Below are 19603 nucleotides of genomic sequence, written 5' to 3'. Positions count from 1 at the left end.
AAATATCTCTTTACTGAACTTGGACAATTTGTTTTTATTTCTAAGTAAAGTTTACTACTTGATGACCATATTTAGTAACTTCTGATTGTTCTCCTTGTTAAATCCAAAACTACTATTATAGATTTTATTTTCTAACATCTTCATTAGCTGTATTTTTGAATTCTAAATCTTTTCCTAAAAAGGCATAATTGATTCACAAAAATATTATAATTGCATCCTAGCTCCTTTATATATCATGTTGTTGGCTTTGTAGTAACACTTTTACACTAAATTTCTAAATCAATTCAATTCATGAGAGATACATATAATACATTAGGAAAATCTTGAAGAACACTTTTCTAAAACACTAAATCTCTTAGAGTATATAAACTGAATCACACCACAAAGTTTAAATATGCTGACATCAATTGTAAGAAAATTATTTTACTGAGCATTTTACCAACTTTACTGGAATTAATAGTTCTTTTTTAAGTTGCTCGTCAGCTCTTCCCTTTAGTTGCACTCACTGCTGGAGAATTCATTTACTTAACGTGATATACCAGCAAAATTGTGCTCTGGTCAAAATCAATTTTTGAAACAAATTAGTTTCAAATCATTAAGAAAGATGTAAATCAAACTGCAAAATTGATGCCACAGTTCATACTCTTGTGGTTCTTCAGGGAATAAAAAGGGAAGTGAAGAAAATGTCTGGTGAGACAAATCAGAGATACCACGTTCAGATGGGGAGCACAAGGCTACAGGGTCCACTAGCAGTAACTGGTTGGCCTGAATGAGATACAGCTTGCTAATTCCTGCACTATGGGAATCCTGACAAATATTTTTAGTAAATTTAACCACCATCATATAAAACATTTTTTTTAATTACCATTTTTAAAGTTACAGTTTGTGTCATCATCTCTCCCACCACTCAAGAAATCTGAGATTTACCTTTGGATTCTACTTTTTTCCATAACTCTAAACAACAATCTGCAGTCATGTCCTTTTGATCCCATCTCTTAATATTGCCTATTGACTTCTGTTCATTCCTATTGCAAGGAACATTATCGCTGCCCTTGATAAGGCCATTGTCATTTTTCTCTCGTATCTTCCTAACATGCATTTGTTTAACCAGTCTTCCCGCCTCCAGTCTTGCCTCCTCCAATCCATCCTTGATGCTGCCGAAGAGTGATATTTGTGAAATGCAGTTTAGCATGCTGCTTAAATTTTGTAATTGTTTCTCCTAATGGTCAGACCCAAACTCCTCCTTGTGGCACTGAAGTTCTTAGGTGATTAGCACACTTCCCCTCCCCATATTCCCACTTAATTTCTCCATATTTCTTCTTCCCATTTTAGGTAAACTTAGTGGTCCTTGCTCTATAAAGTTCCTCCTAAAAGTGACCCCTTTCGGCACTGTGTCCTTTTAGACACTTTGTACAAGTTACTTATACTTTTAACAGTGATTTGCTTACATGTTTGTCTTCCCCACATCTAGCCCAGTGACTGTTTCAAAAAAGGCACTAAAAAATGGATAAAAGTAAATATATTACTCTTAATGAGTAGTGTAATATAAATATAGATATTACTATATTATATTACTAATATTATATTAGTAATACTAATATTACTAGTATATAAGTAATACTAATATTAGTATATATTAGTAATACTATATTACTAATATATACTTATATATTAATATAAATATAAATATTACTCTTAATGAGTAGTGTAATATAAATATAGACACCCCATATGTCTATATTGTCTCTATATGTATATAGAGCTCTTGCTCTAAGAAAAAGGGTTCATCTCACCTCAAGCCCTTAGAATCACTTTAGAAACTCTTCAACTTCTAATTCAACATATTCTGACACTAAACACAAATAGCAGTCTTAACTCGCTTGGAAAACCATATGATTTAAATGTACTATAACCCTTTCCCAAATAAGAGCTGCTATTATGGGGGATTAATGTACAGACCATTTCATATGTATACCTGGTTGTTTAGGAACACAGATAATTTCAGTTCCAGAATATATGAATTCCAGAATTAGTAACTTCTGTTAAAGATAAATGGCAGTTAAGAGAATTAGGGAAACTGAAAAAGGAAACTAAAGTTAGAGACAGAAACTAAGTAAAGATAAAGAAAAATGAGCTTTACAGAGCTACTCTAGTGGCATCTGGGAAGAGAAAGATCCAATCTAAGAGGGTAATCAAAGTGAAATCCAAGATCAACAATCTTGTCATTTTAACAAGGCATTTAACATATAAATGGGGGACCAGGAGTAGCTAAGTGTCATTTGATATGTATCGTATCTATAGCAAAATGAAATAACGTGCAAGCTTCTCATTTACTGAGTTTAGTGGGCATAGCAAATCTTTGTTTGTAAGCACGATAGGAAATAGAAATTTACAGTACATTAGAGAAGGTACATTGGAGTTATGGAGTTTTTATCACATATCCAATACTTAATGAGTAGCAGTTGGAATTAGACTACTGTATATGCTTTCCAGAGACCATTATGTCTTCTAGAAAAGTCAAAAATAATTATTTGAATTTTTAATTTGCTATCATTTTGTCATTTTCACCTATGATCTAGTAAGAATTGTATTCTTGATAACAGAAATGTAATTTCTTAAAAATCAGTTAAATTTTATTTAATTCATAGACATAAAAACAGAAATTTTTAGAGGTTTTATAGTTGAGTATGGCCAGTTAACTCTTTTGAAAGACCTTAATACTCCAATCTTTTTCCTGACTGGGGACCCCTGCCAGATATTTACCAGCATAGGAAAAATAACCTATTGCCTTTATCAGATTTTATTATGCACAGGAATCATCCAGAGATGTTGGTACAGGTAGCGTCTGTCTCACTAGGTCTACAAAAGATCCCTGAATTCTAGTTTCTAACAAGCTCTCGGGGATGCTGCTGTCTATGGACCATACTTTTGAATAGAAAGGCCTGAATCAGTGGCTCTCAGCCTTGATGCCTATTGGAATCATCTGGGTGGCTTTAAAAAAAAAAAACATTTCTAGGAATAAAACATTACTTAATTAGTCTGGGCTACAACCTGGACACTGAGGGTTTTAAGAGCTCTCAAGTTGAGGTGAACAGGTAGCTAAATTTGAGAACCTATGGCCTCACATGTATTGGTTATATTTATTAGGCCTCATTTCAGTACTGCATAGGTTATGAGAGTAAAAATGTCCAAAAATCTCCAAATCCTTACTGAAAATATAATTATCAATCAGGTTCCAACTTTAAGAATCTCAGTGGTTTCATTTCTATATTCTTATTAAATTATTTAGTAACATATTTAAACAGTAGTTTAAAGATAAATACTCATGGAATTATAATGAAATGACAATCTCAATTATTTTTAAATTAGGAGGTAGATTTATAAAAATATAAATATGTGAGTTTTAAAGTATAGAGAAATGTCAGTTCCCTATAAGAAATAAAAAGGTTCAGACTAGTTAAGAAGCTTACAAAAAATCCCGAAGTCTTTCACACCAGGAAGAAGGCCCACAGACACAGGAAAGAGAGGCAAAAGTTTACTTAGTATCACTACTTGAAATAGGCCTTGCTGATCCAGCAGTTAAAAACTGAATCATGACTATTAGATCATTACTAATTATTTTGCTAAATTGAGGTTTGAAAAGGTCAAGAAGCAATTCCATCACTGAAGCTCCTTCCTTAACTTTTAGAAATGTGCACCAAAAATACTTAATAAAAATAATATTTTAAACTCGGAGGTATTTGCACAATTCCATAATTACAGTAAATTGTACTGGAGTTTAATGATTCAATGATAGTAAAGAGTACTGGAGTTTAAGTAAACTGCCACGTACTAGTCATGTGACTTAAACTTTGGAACAGGCTTCTTCACAACTAAAATAGTCCAATAAAAATGTGCAAACCCAAATTAATGCCACATACAAATATAAAACAGAATAAAGTACAACTTTGACAAGGAAAAAATAAATAAATAATATGGCATGTTTTGGTGCAAAGAGCTAAAGTCCTGACTGGGAATGACTTCCAGCTTTGCCACTAATTAGCCACATAACAAGCAAATCACATACTTCAATCTCATTTTAAAAATAAAGATGCCTCAAGATTATTTTGACAATCCCTAGCAGATCAAAGCTCTAAAAATCTAAAAATAACTGATTAAGTTACCCTCTAAATCAAATATGACTAATGCTAACAACAACAAAACAAAACCAAGAATTTCCTTTTAACATGATTGGTTCAACAAGCCTTTGAAGAAAAATATTTAAAACTTGTCTTCAAGTCTACTAATTGTACGGCAATCATTTAAAATAGTAAAACTATTTAAATCTAAAAAATATGTAGTGTGTGGAGGTGGGGAGAAAAGGGATCATTAAATGCAATGCAAGAACACCATGCAGAATTAAAATAAAGAAATAATGCAAACTGAGGATAAGTTAGCAAAAGCTTTTTCTAAGGAAAACTGTTTCAAAGCATGCAGTGTGAAATTTTACAATTTACCCCAAACAACATACTATATAGGCATCGTTATTAAATACACACATTTTCTGTTTCCAAGTACTACAGATAACTCGTAATTCCTATAAAAATTACCCAATTTAATAAAGATGGTAGTACGTGGAGATTATTTCCTTTTAGTTTATTGTTTAAATACATGTTCTGGCAATCACAAAATATCTAGTGTAGCCAAATACATAAGAAATCCCTGTATGAATAAAAAAGTGCCATTCTTGCAGCTTTCTGTCACAAGGAAGCTGAGAAATGTACTGTAACAGTTTAGGAGACACAAGATTGTCTCAGTTTTAAGTTTCAATCATTAATCCTCTTCAGAACTGGAATCATCCTCTTGGTCAGAGAGTTCGGGAACAGGGAAGCGGAGAATGGCAGCTACCCCAGTCAACTGGCTGAGCTGTTCCCCAGAAACGTGAAGACTAGAGAATATCCTAACGGTGCCTGCATTCTCTTTCACACTGTCCACCAGCCTCACATACCGGCTCCGTGTGGCTACATCCTGATGCCTGAAGAGCTCATCGCTGATGAGCAATGTGTCAATTGCCATGGCTTCATTGGCCTTCTCCACCTGCTTGAGTCCATAGAAAGCTCGATCCGGTTCATGTTGTAACATTTTATAGAAGTCATCCAAGGCCTTGACTTCCCCAGCAGCTTTAGTGTCTGAAAGGCGGCTAGCTACAGTAGGGTCACAAAGGGCCTCTTTCAGGGAGTACTTGTGTCCGGAGGAGGCATGTACCTAGAATCACAATTATAAAAGTTAGGCAAAAGAATCTCTCAGAACACCCATTGATCAGCCCACAAAGGCTTAAAGCCAAAAGCGCTAATAAGGCTTCATATGTTTCAGCAAAGTTGACTCCACAAATTTGCTAGATATCTAACATTCTCTTTTTTTTAATTTCATTATCTCATGAAAATTCCAGGTAAGTAAAGCCTTTCTCCTCTTATTTTTCCCAGTTCTAAAACTTTAGGAGTAGTTTATACCAATCCCTCTGCCCATTCTTAACTATCCCTGGGTAAGATTGTTTTACCTGAAGAAATTTGGACCGGTTTTCCAGGAGCAGTTTGTTGTCGGTCTTCACTGCTTGTTGAAACATGTAGTCGCAGAACTGCTCCCTCACAAATCCTGGGCTGGCCACCAGGATGCACTTTACAACATCAAAGTGTATGTGGCGCTGGATAGCCTGGACCACCTGTTCATAGAACCGCTCCAAGGCCCGGTCATGCTGAGAGCAATTGCCTTTCCTTTTCCTAGGGATGTTCACCTCCACCTTGGCCCGAGTGAGGGTCATGCTGGGAGTGACTAAGCAGATATGGGCGAGGCCTTCCTGCATGACCACAGCTGCCACATCAGCGCTCCAGGCTGGGTCACAGGCCTGCTCGATGCGCTCCAGAACCACACTATCCCACTGTTTCTTGGCTAGGGTGAACTGGCGGTTGGGCTCCAGCTCGATAGTGTGGTAAGCCCCCATCTTGACATACTCATTCTCTTGGATGTTGGTCCCCTTAACCCGCAGCTGGCAGGCTTGAGAGTCGAAGTCGATGGCCTCCACGCAGAGAGTGAGGGTAGTGCGGACCCGATTGCTGCCCACGCTGCCCGTGGAGGACTCGGTCTGTACCTTGCGGATGGTGGAGGCGCGCAGGCTGTCGCCCACTTGCACGAGGTTGTAAGTGTGCCACATGTCCTCAGGCTCCTCGGGGACCAGGGTCACCTGGCCTGCATTATCCTTCTCGATGTTCTTCCTCACGAGCTTCATGACCAAGGAAGGGGCTCACTGACAGAACTACAGGAACCAAGGAGGTCCTCACCTCCGCCCCGTAGAGGAGACGGGAACGCAGGCCGGGAAGGGGGCGGGGCCCGGTTTCTATGGGCACTTGCCTGGTGGGAAGGAAATACTCTTGCTTCGACTCTTGCAGCCTAGGGGAGCACTTCCTCTATCCTTTCCTCGCTCAGTCTGCGGGCTCGCTGCGCCTAACAGGCACGGGAAACACAGCAGCGAAAATCGTCCACTCCGCGGTTCCCGCTGGCAGCCCGAGGCAGCGGGCTGACGTAATGAAGGCGCATGCGCAGCCCGCGTCCCGCGACCCGACGCACGTCCACGTCCCCAAGGGGGAGGCGGGGCCGCAGTCCGCGCACGCGCAGGCGCACTAAGCTGTGAGGCGCTCGGGACGAATGAACTCCCTAAAGAAGGTGCAGAGTGGCGGCGAGTCCTTTAGTTTAATGCCAAACTTGAACTTCCTAAGTTTTCTCTTCCATCCCTGTCTGTGAAGAATCCGGGGAGTGTGTGAGTGCAAATATTAGTTTTACCTGGCTGCGGCTGCCACTCTGAAACGCTTCCTTCTGGGTAAATTAAATTTCAAAACTTAGCAGTAAAAGTAGCTCTCAGAAGTGCAGATTTGGCCCCAAAGGCCCAAACTATTGTCGTTTTTGCACTTGCCTTATCCGCACTCGGACGCTACAAGCCTGTTGGAGCTGGTATTTAGACGCAGTTTCTGAGAACTACTGATCACGTTCTGTCTGGGCTCCCAGCAACATGTCCAGCTGTTTTCTGCGCCTAGTTACCGTGTCTGCACGATCTCATTAACCCAGATGTTAAAGCGCTGGTCCCAAGAGAGAAGAAACTATGTGAGGAATTTACCCCTGGGTGGACCTCTCAGTTGCTTGACCTGATGTCCTGAGAAACCTAGGCTCCAAAGTTGGCAGCCTCAGCTTTCCGCAGTCCAGTAGCCTGTGAAATGTTTAGGGTGGGGGTTGGGTCGCAATAGCTTAGGGCCAGATCTTCACTGCCACAGCTAAGCTAAAAGTCAAGGCTATGGGAAGTGGGGGAAAACAATTAACTATGACTGACCCTGATTGAATAGCTACATAATTTAAATACAATCCTTAAGTTACTCAGCATTCTTTATTAGGAAGTGGAAATGGAGAAGTGGGATTGCCTCTTTAAAAGACCGATGAATAGAAAAAACAAACAAAAAAATCCAAAAGTTTCTTGAGAGCTTAGATGGAGTGGAGCGCAGAAGAGTCCTGCACACATAGCTTCTCACTGTCTTTTCTGTTTTACTCTGTGTGTATTGGAAAGGGGAACTAATCAGCCTGAACAGATGAAACAGGGATGAAAGGAAGGAATCTGAGTTTGGCATAGGCTTGTGAAAGGAAAATAAATCTCGGATCCCCAAACTGATTAAGCCAAAGGGAAAAGTTAAGCTGGGAACTGGGTCACACAAAACTGCCTTGCCTCTTGGTTTTTAAATGAGATGGCTACCAGATGAAAAGCTACACACGTCGCTCATATTTTGCCCACAAGGAAATTCTCAGTGAGCGCCAAAATCTTTACCCTAAAGTGTTTATATTAAAATTTACCGTGGGAATGTAAATGGATAGCTTCTGTTTTCAGCCTCTGCCCACCTGACACAAATGCATATCTGATTGTTCTCCTGCCCCATTTATCTATGTTACCTTATGTAAAAATGCAGATTCAGACTCACTATGCCAGATGGGGGCATGAATGATTATTTTCCCCCTGCCAACTTCTCACATGAAAACTGTATTTCTCAGTATCCCACCCTTTCCCCTTTAAATTTGGAGCCCTCAAAATTATCTTCCCAGAAAGGCATAGCCGGCGCGCGTCCTTAATTTTGGCAAATAAACGTCCTAAAATGATTGAGACTTGTCTCAACATTTTTCTCAACTGACAGGCTTCACAATTTAAATTTAAGTGTCAATTATCTTCCTAAGAGATTATCAGGGGACGGAAAGGTCCCCTCCAAGGGGAAAGTCCAAGTAAGAACCACTACTTATTAATATTTGTGGCCTCTTTTCTCTTTGTTTTTCATTCTCTATGTCTCCCCTTACTTCCTCCTTCCTTCCCACCTTCCAATCATACTGAGTACCCTCAAGAAGTTCCTAATTCACATTGCCTTCTTCCAATTCCAAGAGAACCCAGCAACTTTTCACTAAGCAAAGAACTGATCACACTGAAGTGTGAAGGTGATTTGCCTATCCGAAGGACACTGTATTTTTTTAAGAAAGTATCTTGTTAACTTAAAATTCCTACCTAATTGGTAGGGCGGAAGTGTGCTTGGGTATGTATGTGTGAGAGTGAGAGAGAGAGAGAAGAAATAATTTTGAACTGGGGCTTTGAAGTGCTCCTCGATCATCTTTGTAAGTACAATTCGTCTTTCCCATAGTCTGCCAAAGATTAAAAGCCACAGAATCACAGTGGTAAGCACACAGTAGGATCTTAACAAAAGGTTTTTATTGAAGAGCTATCACTTACTGAATGTTTATCAAGTTCTTTCCTATGCTCTAATTCTCCCTTGTAAGGTAAATATTCGTTATCCTAATTTTATAGAAGAAAATCAACCATGGGGAAGTTAAGAAATGTTTTCAAGATCACATGACTAGCATTGAAATTCAGGCCTGCTTAACTCTATACCCTCTCTTTCCACTACCACCATCCTATATTATGAATGTTTGTAATCATCTTTGTCACTGCAAATTATGTGCTGTTATCCACTGTCACTTCCCCTCAACTGTCACCTTTACCAGTTAAACAAAAACTCACAGCTTGGGAACCAACCTAGAGGATTTGAAAGGCACTAGTCCCTTTCCTGCTCTTTTATCACCTCTTAAAATTGTTATACTTTTGTCTTCTACATAGTTTTTTTTTTTTTTTTCCTTCTGTCCAGCCTAGGTGATCATTACACTCTTAGAGAAAGATCTAATATTCTACTTTAGAAAAAAAAAAAAATATATATCTATATATCTATATATCTATATATCTATATATATATATATATATATCTACATTAGAAACCTGTGAAAAACCCTTATTGACTCTTAAATCCATGGTTTAAAAAGTTTTATTTTAAGTTATGAGACAAACCACTTCAGGCCATTTTAAAAAATATCAGTACGCTTCCATAATTGAGCATACTATAAAATCTTTCATAGAATTACTGTTTTATGTGAAACATCTGCAATAGTTGGGAACTTTTTTTTCTTTTTTTTTTTTTTTTTGTAATTTAAACCTGTAGTTGACTATTAGACGTTTTCACTCAGATTTTGTGTTGTGGATTAGTATTTCTAGACCAATCATTATATTTTTATTTTGATTCATTTTGGATTCTCATTCCCTATGAATTAACGTCTACAATCCCTCTCTACAATCCCAAATTGCACTGGCCTTACAAATTTACTTCCCGCTTTTCCCCTCAGGGCATCCTATATTCCACCTTGAAAGTAACCTTTGTTTCCTACATATGCTAGGAACTTTCTCATTTGCTACCTTAACACATACTAACTTCTCTATTTAAAATGTCACTTCTTTTCATCCCTGCTTCCATTAATGCTGCCTATCTTTAAAGTCCAGCTTAAATGTTGTCTCAAACGTGAAACTGTAATCTTGAAACCATGTTAATTTAAACACATATCTTTTTTGTTGAACTCTGGAAGGATTCATCTTTATACTCTTTTGTCTTCTGAAAGGTCCTTTGCGCATAGTATACACTCATGTATTAATGATAAGCTAGGTGAGTCAAATGTAAAGTATGGCAGCTATTTTAACATTATTGCAGACATTTCCAGACATTTCTTAAGGCATTTATATTCTTATTGACTGTATTTCACTTAATAATGGTAGTTTAGAAACTGCTGTAGTTATATATTTATTTTCATTTTTTTTCCAAATAAGCAAAATATTGAGAAAACTACCAGTGCTTTTAGCTCTATTGCTTTAAATACTAATTTTATACTTATTTATTGGCTGTTTAAAATAGAAATCTTTATATCAGTAACTTTGTATAAATCTTTACATCAGTAACTTTAATTATACCTATTTTTCCTACAATTTATATTAATCTCTTCATAAGGGGAAAAAAAAGTAATGTTACTTCTAAAAGTTTTTGATTTGTTGCTCTTGAGACACTTCCAGTGTCTCAAAAAGAGAACTGGGCTAGAAGTCAAGCATCCTGGATTGTAGTTCTTACTCTTCAATTGTTTTTACTGTAACTTTTGGCAGTACTCAGTCTCTTTGGAACCCAATTTATTTTACTGAAGAATTGAGGGAATTGAATTCAATAGTTAAACTTGTAACTAAAAATTATGCTGCAGTAATATTTTTTAAATGTTTAAACAGCACCTATAATCTCATCCTAACATATTTGTTTTCAATTTTGCATGCTATCTTTCAAATCTGATTTTTCTAAGACCCATTTCGGTGGTGGAAGACTGATTCGAAGTTTCATACTTGTGGACCAAGAATTGGCAGACGTCAAATATGGTCTTTCCTGGATGGATTCTACCAACTTGAAATAAGTCCCAGACCGCAATAAAGCTAATTATTTTCATTCTAAATTATAAATAAGATTATTTGTCCTGCTCTCTCATTTGACCATCCTTATGAGGTTCTAGGGATATTATGATACTTGATATTAATAAATTATAGAGCTCTAAAAATGCCTGACTTGAAGCTAGAAAACTGGATCAGACAAAACAAGGGACAAGAGCTCATTTTAACATGATCATGATTATTCAGCCTTGGAAAAATAACTGATTTGGTAGAGTTGACTGATGGATAATCTTTGGGGTACATTAATTTATGTTATCACCCCCCTTTCAGGGAAACCATAGGTCAGCTCTACTGAATGAAATGGTTCATGGACCTCATTGGTGAGTTGAATTACTATCTTTCCTATTATAATAATATGAAATAAATGTTTTATCTGATATGAAAGGGAATTATGGGCTCCTGAAAGATGGAAATTTTGTTTTAATACCCTCTGCTTAGCATGTGACCCTTAAACAGGGCTGTATAAATTGTCTTGTTTTCATCTTGTATTTTATTTTGGAAGGCTTACTTTCCTGCAACACAAACCTAATCCTTTTGTTACTCCATATAAAGCACCTTGGGAATCTCTCCCACCATTGCTTCTTTCCATGTCTACTACCTCTTCCACCAGTAAAGGCAGAGACTTACTACGTTTTATCTGTCTTTGTGCTCCTGGAACACAGCATAGCAAGTGGCACATACTCATATTTTTAGTATGCAAAAATTAATGGTTATTAATTTGTCTTTAATTCAGAGTTTTTAACTTGCCTATAACTGACATTCTAAAATTAGGGAATCACATTCTGTTTTATAATGTTACTAAAAATTTTAAAAGAAGGTTACTCTTAAGGTAAGTTTATATATAAGCCTATTTCAATATTTGAGATAGCCATGCTTAGGTAAGAAAATGGTAATTTAAAATACATCTTCCCCAGGAAAAGTTCTTAAAATGTTTTAAAATAATACATAATGGCAATTAGTTTTATTATACATGGTTTGGAAAGTGAACTTTACAAAATAAGAAGCCAGAGCTCCAATTATGAATATCTAGTGATAAATGCAATTGTTTATTTAGAGAGAATGTGCAAACCTCAGATTGTGCGAAGGTTCCCATGTGACCTCTACCAACAAAGCTAAGTGGATGACTGGGAGGATTAGTTAGCTAATATAGACAAAAAGGTAAAAAGTAAAAGAGAAAGTGTTTTTTGGGTTTTTTTTGTTTGTTTGTTTTAAGGAACTTGTTCTCACTTACTATGTAAATTTTTCATGATGGAAAATGCTTACTTGCAGTTGTCACAAAATAATACAAAGCCTCCTACCAAATAAAGAAAATCCTATCAACAAAAGTATGTGTGTGTGTGTGTGTGTGTGTGTATTTCTATTTGCATGTATTCTTACACAGCATAAGATCATTTCACCAAAAATATTATAAGTAAAATGTATAACACAGGTATTTTTAAGGACTGGCCAGTAGCCATGTATTTCTAGACTTCAGTATTTGGTAAAATAAAAGTCAAATTAATAAAATAATTTTGAAAGTACATTTAATTTATAATAAGGATATATGATTTATAACAAAATATATAAACCATCTTAACTATTGATGTTTTAAATTGATTTAGGTGCTATATTTAAATGTAAGAATTTGCATTTATTTTAGGAGATCTCATATGATTCATACAAAAAGAATATGTGTATATCCACTCCTTTGCATATTTGAATTACAATGATTTTTCAGTTCAGATCTCTTACTTGTTTTGTTAATAGGGATCTCCTGTTTGGATAAAACTGAATTTTTTTAACACGTAAAGTGAATTCTTAACAACAACCAGCATGTGCGTTTTAATTTCCTTTTAATATTTAGTTGACTTTTTTATCTTCCTTTTAAATCATAGGAAAGTTTTGATGAAAATTAGTCTCCTTCCTATATACACAGCCCTGGAGCCTACCACCAACATGACAAAAGGTTAAGAGTTTGCCAAAGCTAGAGTCATTAATCCTGTGCAACTGGAACATTATTTGATCACTTTATTGTCACCTTTCTCCTGAAGCTCTCTTCCAAAGATAGAGCATTTGGAGGAAGCTCTGTTTTGGGGATCTGGTGACGCTGTTGGTGCCAGAGGAGCAATTATCCCCTAAATCAGATACAAACTTGGCACTTGAAGAGAACTTAGAGGAACAATGTCATATCTTTGTATCTAGATGGGGTTCACATATTAGCCTCTTCGAAATCTTATGACAGAATGTTTAAGTGTCCAAAGAAGTAGAAAATTACCATGTAGCTATACTGTGTATTATTGATCATAATTTTCAGATGCACTTTTTTCCCAATTTCAACATCTCTGAAACTAGGAAGTATCTAACAATCTAGCAATTATAATTGGAGTGGGAGCGGCTTGTCTTTCTTAGTGGTACATAAAATATGGTGCATCTTTCAATTGGTGGTGTCTTCCATTCCATTATTTATAAATTTGGGTATACAGAAATATTTCAGGTGGAGGTATAATAAAATCAGATGAAGGTATATAATAAAGGGACAATCTGATCCCTTAAGTATTTTATGAGTTTGTCAATAGTCAATTCTTTTGTGATTCATTCAATTAAAAAGTGTCTATTATTTCTGGGTGCTGTGGTTAAAGATCCTACCCTCACAGAGCATACAGCAAGCTGGAAATCAGACAATTAGATAGTTAATTATAATACCATGGCGCGTTATATAATGGAAGCAAAGGTGCTGGGATACACATGTCCTAAGGTAGGGTTCAATCTACTTCAGGGTCTTTTGGAAATGATGTTTATTCAGGGATTGAGATCAGTAGCAGTGGGAGTAACTACTTATGCAAAGTCCCCAAGGAGACTTTAGAGTAGCTGGAAGAATGAAGGAGCTGAAAGAAGCTCAATAATCTTGAAGATAGAAATATATGCAGTCATTTGCATCTCTTGATACTCTACTGTACTTGCTTTGAGGGCGAGTACAATTCTCCAGTCACAGACTGCTCTGAATAGGCAATCTATTCTGACTTTAGCAGTGTGGCAACAGTTTCAAAATATCTTTCATCTCAGTTTCTTAACATGAATTTGAGTACACTATTTTGTATTTCATTCAACAGAAGAGTAGTGTAGGTAAAGAATAGCATTTTAGCCCCCAAGTTTTCTAAATATATTTTAAACATGAGCTACTTTATTCTACTAAGATAGGTCAAGAGATGGGGAAATTCAGCAAGTTCTAAATCTAGTGGAAAGTTTATTGGGTTGGAAGTGGAGGAACACATTAGAGGAGCATCCATCTACTAAAGTCAGAACATCAGTGATAAGCTGTAGCCCAAGAGCTCGTGCTTCAAAATAGCTGGATAAGTGTTATGACAGGAGGGAAGAGAAATAGGTAAATTAGTGTAGCATATATATGTGTCTCATGGTTACTCTCGTTGCCTGTTTACTAAACAAACAAAAATCCCATGAATTCATTGCTGCCTTTACAAACATCACAATGAGTAAGACAATTTTCACCATCTTCAGCAATTCCTGACAGTACATTGTCTGCCACTGGGAGTCATTCTTTGTTTTGAATAGGTGGCTGACTTCCTCCCCATATTCAGCCATCTCCCGTCTCCTCACTGGATTTCATTTTGAATAGGAACTCTTGCCTGTGAAAAAAGTCACAAAAGCCGGGCGCGGTGGCTCAAGCCTGTAATCCCAGCACTTTGGGAGGCCGAGACGGGCGGATCACAAGGTCAGGAGATCGAGACCATCCTGGCTAACCCGGTGAAACCCCGTCTCTACTAAAAAATACAAAAAACTAGCCGGGCGAGGTGGCGGGCGCCTGTAGTCCCAGCTACTCCGGAGGCTGAGGCAGGAGAATGGCGTGAACCCGGGAGGCGGAGCTTGCAGTGAGCTGAAATCCGGCCACTGCACTCCAGCCTGGGTGACAGAGCGAGACTCCGTCTCAAAAAAAAAAAAAAAAAAGTCACAAAAGAAGACCCTTGCTTCTAGGCCAACCAAAATGTTTCTAGGGAAGACAGACATATAACTTAATTAGAGGTAATTCTATATTTATATTCTTAATAACAAGAGATAGTAGTCTTATTTGAGTTACACTTAATGCTGTACACCTAAAAATCATGGAAATAAAAGATTGATGTATCATTAATTAGGTCTTTAAGTCTTTTAGACAATTATGTTTGGAATTCACATTTAGAGGAGTGAGCAAGAGACAATGAACTTATCTTTAGGCAGCCTATATAGCATATTATTTTAGAGCATTTAATTTGAGGTCAGAGATAGGAATTGAGTAGATTTGTCATTAGTTCTTCAACTTTGGAAAGGTGAAATTAACTTCTTAGTACTGTATTTTGATTTCTTCATCTCTAAAATATGGATAATAGTTATAACGTTTTACTTTTTTTCTTTTCCTTTTTTCAAGGCTAATCAACTGAAGCAGAAGGAGTGAAAAAAGAACAAAGAAATCTGTGACTGGTTGTGATCAATTAGTAAACTTACTTTTTTAGATTAAAATGAAATAATACATGCAAAGCCCTTGCACAGTGCCTTGCACATAACACATTTCGGGGTTAAGTTGTGCTAGTTATTCCGTTATTGATTGTCTTGCCCTTTGTCCTCTGGAAGGTTGGATCTTGCCATTTGGGTATGGCCAATGGGAAGGCTGAGCAAGACATCAGAGGGTGGGAGGAAAGGAGGTATATTTATTTTCCTTACTCCTTCTCTGCTAGGCTTCAATTTTGTCACGAGCTGCATTCCTTTTTATGACCACAACTCCAGTCTAATGGCCACCCTCCCATAGCTAGAGTTCATAACAGACTAACACTGCCACCTCCTCAGGCCTAGGAATGGTCATGGTTTTTCTTCTCACTGTTGCTTCAGGTTCTTTTTTCCCACCGTTGCTTGCGCTAGATGTTCCACCCTCTTTTCTTGTTCCTTTAAGGCCTCTCTAAACTGTCACTTTATGAAACTGTCTTCAGTTAAATTCTTTATATGTGGCATTAGTTTATGCTGAGACTTTGATGTACATAAAACAACAATACTTTGTTTGGACATCAGGAAGGACATCTTTTTGATGAATCATTTTAGTAAATGTTGTAAGGAGCTAATATGAGACATTCTAAATCAAATGGGAAGTTTATTGAGATGCTGGTGGTTTGTTGTTCTGATGATGTAAATCCAGCTTTGAAGGCTGTAGAGTTTGTTTAGATGGCAGATGGTTGTAGGAAGGAAAGGTGGAGTTCTTTTCTTGATGCATAAAACAAGATCATATCTTCAGTGGCAAAGTGAACATGAGGATTATGGAGAAAGTAAATAAAGGTGATTGGCTATAATGGACACTTTATGCTTAAGGGTTGTAGTAGGCAGAATAATGGTCTCCCAAAGATATCCATGACCTAATGCCTGGAACTTGTGAATATGTTATCTTAGATGGTAAAAGGGACTTGGAAGATGTAATTAAATTAAAGATCTTGAGATGATGAGATTATTCTGTTAGGCGCATTGTAATTACAAAGGATCCTTAGGAAGGTAGTAGGGTCAGAGTCAGAGAAAGAGATATGATGATAAAGCAGAATCACAGGGGAAGAGCTGAAGATTCTACCCTGCTGGGTTGAAGATGGAGAAAGGGGCCACAGGCCAAGAATGCAGGTGGTGGCCAGAGGCTGATGAAAACAGAGAAACTGACTTTCCCCTAGAACCTCCAGAAGAAATGCAGCCCTAGTGACATCTTGATTCTAGCCCAGTGAGATTTCTGACCTACAGAATTGTACAATAGTAAATTTATGTTGTTTTAAGGTGGTGATCTGTGGCAAGTTGTTACAACAGCAATAAGAAACTGACATAGGAGATAGAGAAAGCGTGTTGGATTAGGGCAGTCAGTTGAGAATTTTGGATATTATCTTAAAGCCAACAAAGAACCACCAAAGATTTTTTACTAAAAACAGATATAATGAAAATGATGTATTAGGAGGGTAGACTAGAAGTTGGGTTCAGACTGAAGACAGAAAGATAAGCTCTACAGTGGTGTGCATGGATAAGTATGGTGATTAGTACCCAGGTTACAAATGGACTCTGTTAATTGATAAGAAGTTTCCAAATCTGAAAGAGATTGCTAAAGAAGAGCCTACAGAATATAATGACTGATGGGGAATCAGCAAAGGAAAGCAGTCCAATTTCAGATGCCTCATGTGTTGTGAAATGGGCATAAAACACACAAGGGTTCTAAATATTTTAAGTCTCTTCCTGGATTCACCAATGTATATTTCACCAACATATATATGAAATTGTAACTTGCTAAACTTCTCTGTTACATCAAGTTTCACTCTTGTCTTTTTAGAGGATATGCAAACCTCATTTCATCATTTCTACTCTAGAGACTGCTTATTTGGTAGAATGAAATAGGTACAACTCAAATAGTTAGTAAACTACTGTATTCAGATTTTGCACAAAAACAACAAAATACAATCTAAAAACAATTCAGTTGGAGAAGACTCATAGGTTAAGTATGTGTAAAGAGTAGTGGCAGTAGCTGGTAAGTTAAACTACTCACTGGCTATAATGCTGTTCAGCAGTTGCCACTGTTTGGATTATTGGACATTTCCTGAGTAGTGGGAAATGTTTGGATGAAAAGCCAGTAGCTCATTATTAACTCTCTTTACATCACCTCCCTTCTGAAAAAAGCTTTGCTTGCTGATAATCAACTTCTAAATGATCTTCATAAAAGTTAACAATGCTTGGACATCTAAGGCAGGTCTAAACTGGCTGGCTCTACCTTGTTTTTAATGGTAAAAATGCTAAATTAACTAGTACTAATAACCATGCCAGCAGTAAAAACACGGAACAATTGAATATCAATGATATGTTAAAGCCAGCTGTTAATTATCCCATTAAAAAGATGATTTTCTTTCACACAGAGATTCTATCGATACTTTCCCCCCACCTCCTTCCATTTTTCACCATTTCAACTTCCCACCATCCCAATCAGTAACTGGTAAAAAAGATCTGACCATGAGTTAATTATTGGGAAAATCTTAGAAAATACTATATTTCGACCTTTTCCTAAATTGGATACAACTTTGCATTTCCACTATGTTTTTAAGTCCCCTCCTTAAAAATACACATTTATGTACAAATAACAATAGTATATTTTGCATCTTAAAAGTAGACTGCACTGTGATATTGACAGAGAAAATGTTCACCATTCCTTTCTACGTTTCAAAATATCCCTCCTCTTGGATGCTGACATAGAAACATCATTTTGGAACAAGTGGCAGTTTTGCCTTGCATCCCTGTTTTTTCTTGTTCTGCATGGGAAAAAAGTCTGAATAGTAGACAGCAAGAAAATTCAATAATGTCCACTCTGGAACAACCCGAGGGTAGGAATTTTGCGTATGTATCAGGCGCCCTATAAGCATCACCCTCTCATCCCATGCCATAAAAAAGGGTGGAGGGGAGGAAATATTCAGCGAAGTCCTAAAATACAATGTGTATTGTAAAAACAACTTTAATTTTAAAAGTCAATTCTACTTTGTAAGTTTTCAGTGCTGCTTCACTCCTACTCCTAGGGTGAAGGACTTTGGAGAGACACCAAGACTAACTCACATCAAAACCAGAACGCGAAACTCCTGCCTGCTCCGTAGCCTGGAGTGCCCGAAAGTGGAAGGGCACTCTCTCCTATCTGGCCCATGGCTCTGAGGACCTCCCTCCCCGCTCCAAGCCCCAAGCCCGCGAATCGGAGATGCTCAGAGAAAAGCGAGTTGCTCACCAGTGAGGAGCCAGCAGCAGGCGACAGCGACCCCTGGGCGGGCGCGGGGCCGAGGGGCCATGGCCGGAGCGGCCTCAGCGCCAGGGGGCCGCGCTGGTTCGCAGGACAGGACCTGGCAGGACCGGGCGCGGGAGCTGCGCGCTCTGGCCGGGCCACTCAGCCCGCTGCCGCGGTTCCCAGTCCTCTGCCCCAGTGGCAGCGGCGTCCAGGAGCGGGAGAGGAGTGATTTCCTGTGTTTTCGTCGAATGCCTCTAAGTGCGCTCCACGCTTTTCACATCCCAGACGGATTGCCACATCGCCCGCCCCTGCGCGCTCTTGATCTCTGAAATCTCACTGGCAGCTTCCCAGGCTCTGTCCGAGACATGGACAAATAAAGCCAGCTTCGCGGGTCCGTGTTTAGGCTAAAGTCCACGGGCTGTAGAAGCAAACCTTAAAGGGACATCTGCCTTTCATTGAGAGGGTGATCTCGTTCTCCGGGCCAAATCCCCTAAGGTGGTAGGAAGGCGGGTAAGGGCTGGACTTCGGGAGGGTGTCGCCAGCCAAGTGGCTCCGCCTTCACACCCCTGACTTCTCCCGGTCCGGGTAGCGAAGGAGCTTTGGCAGTACCTGGGCGCCCTTAACGGGAGGCAGCTTTCCGAGGTCCATTACGCAGAGGGATTAGGCCGTCTGTGAAAATGAGAGGATCTGGAATCCCCCCTTCCATCTCCTGCGGACACTTGAACTTCACCGTGAAGTCGTTTTGCACGAAAGGGGGCGTCCCTACCACCCCGACAGGCTCCACTGAGGGCTTTGCTTTCGCTTATTGGGAGCCGGGGTGTGGGGAGGCTTTGCTTAGTTTATGGTAATTCGTGGTTAAACGGTGGTTGCAGATAAGCTTTTCTTTGAGATAACTATGATAAAGGAAGAAAAGGAGAAGCAAGACCGAGGAAAAACAGAAAGAGGGAGAGAGAGAAGAGAAGAGAGGAAGAAAAGCAGCCTCTTTTGAAATGGAATGTGTGTGGGCTATT

At 38.3% G+C, this 19603-nt stretch overlaps 2 protein-coding genes across 6 annotated transcripts in view; both read right to left on the bottom strand.

The window, feature by feature from the left end:
* The window catches only part of ITGA1 (integrin subunit alpha 1), a 177149-nt gene extending 158078 nt beyond the window's left edge, over positions 1-19071 (bottom strand). For both annotated transcript variants that reach the window (XR_012413654.1, XM_005556876.5), the window contains exon 1: positions 18597-19071. Coding sequence is in view for 1 of the 2 variants with exons in the window: in XM_005556876.5 (XP_005556933.1) it covers positions 18597-18657 (61 nt within the window). In the remaining variant the exon portion in view is untranslated. The remainder of the gene's footprint in view (positions 1-18596) is intronic.
* Positions 4624-19071, bottom strand: PELO (pelota mRNA surveillance and ribosome rescue factor). 4 transcript variants are annotated; one of them, XM_073993434.1, is made up of 3 exons: positions 18597-19071; positions 5537-7316; positions 4624-5244 (listed from the first exon to the last, which is right to left on the bottom strand). In XM_073993434.1, exons 2-3 carry the CDS (start codon positions 6260-6262, stop codon positions 4813-4815), a joined length of 1158 nt encoding a protein of 385 aa, XP_073849535.1. In that variant the 5' UTR covers positions 6263-7316; positions 18597-19071; the 3' UTR covers positions 4624-4812. The 4 variants fall into 4 exon arrangements, with proteins under 4 accessions (XP_073849535.1, XP_073849534.1, XP_073849536.1 ...); XM_073993433.1 differs by having other exon boundaries at positions 5537-7234; XM_073993435.1 differs by having other exon boundaries at positions 5537-7106.
* Positions 19072-19603: the final 532 nt, after the last annotated feature.

This window comes from Macaca fascicularis, chromosome 6, assembly GCF_037993035.2.
Source record: "Macaca fascicularis isolate 582-1 chromosome 6, T2T-MFA8v1.1".
In the NCBI taxonomy this organism is placed as follows: domain Eukaryota; kingdom Metazoa; phylum Chordata; class Mammalia; order Primates; family Cercopithecidae; genus Macaca; species Macaca fascicularis.
This window is presented reverse-complemented; position numbering and strand designations above follow the sequence as displayed.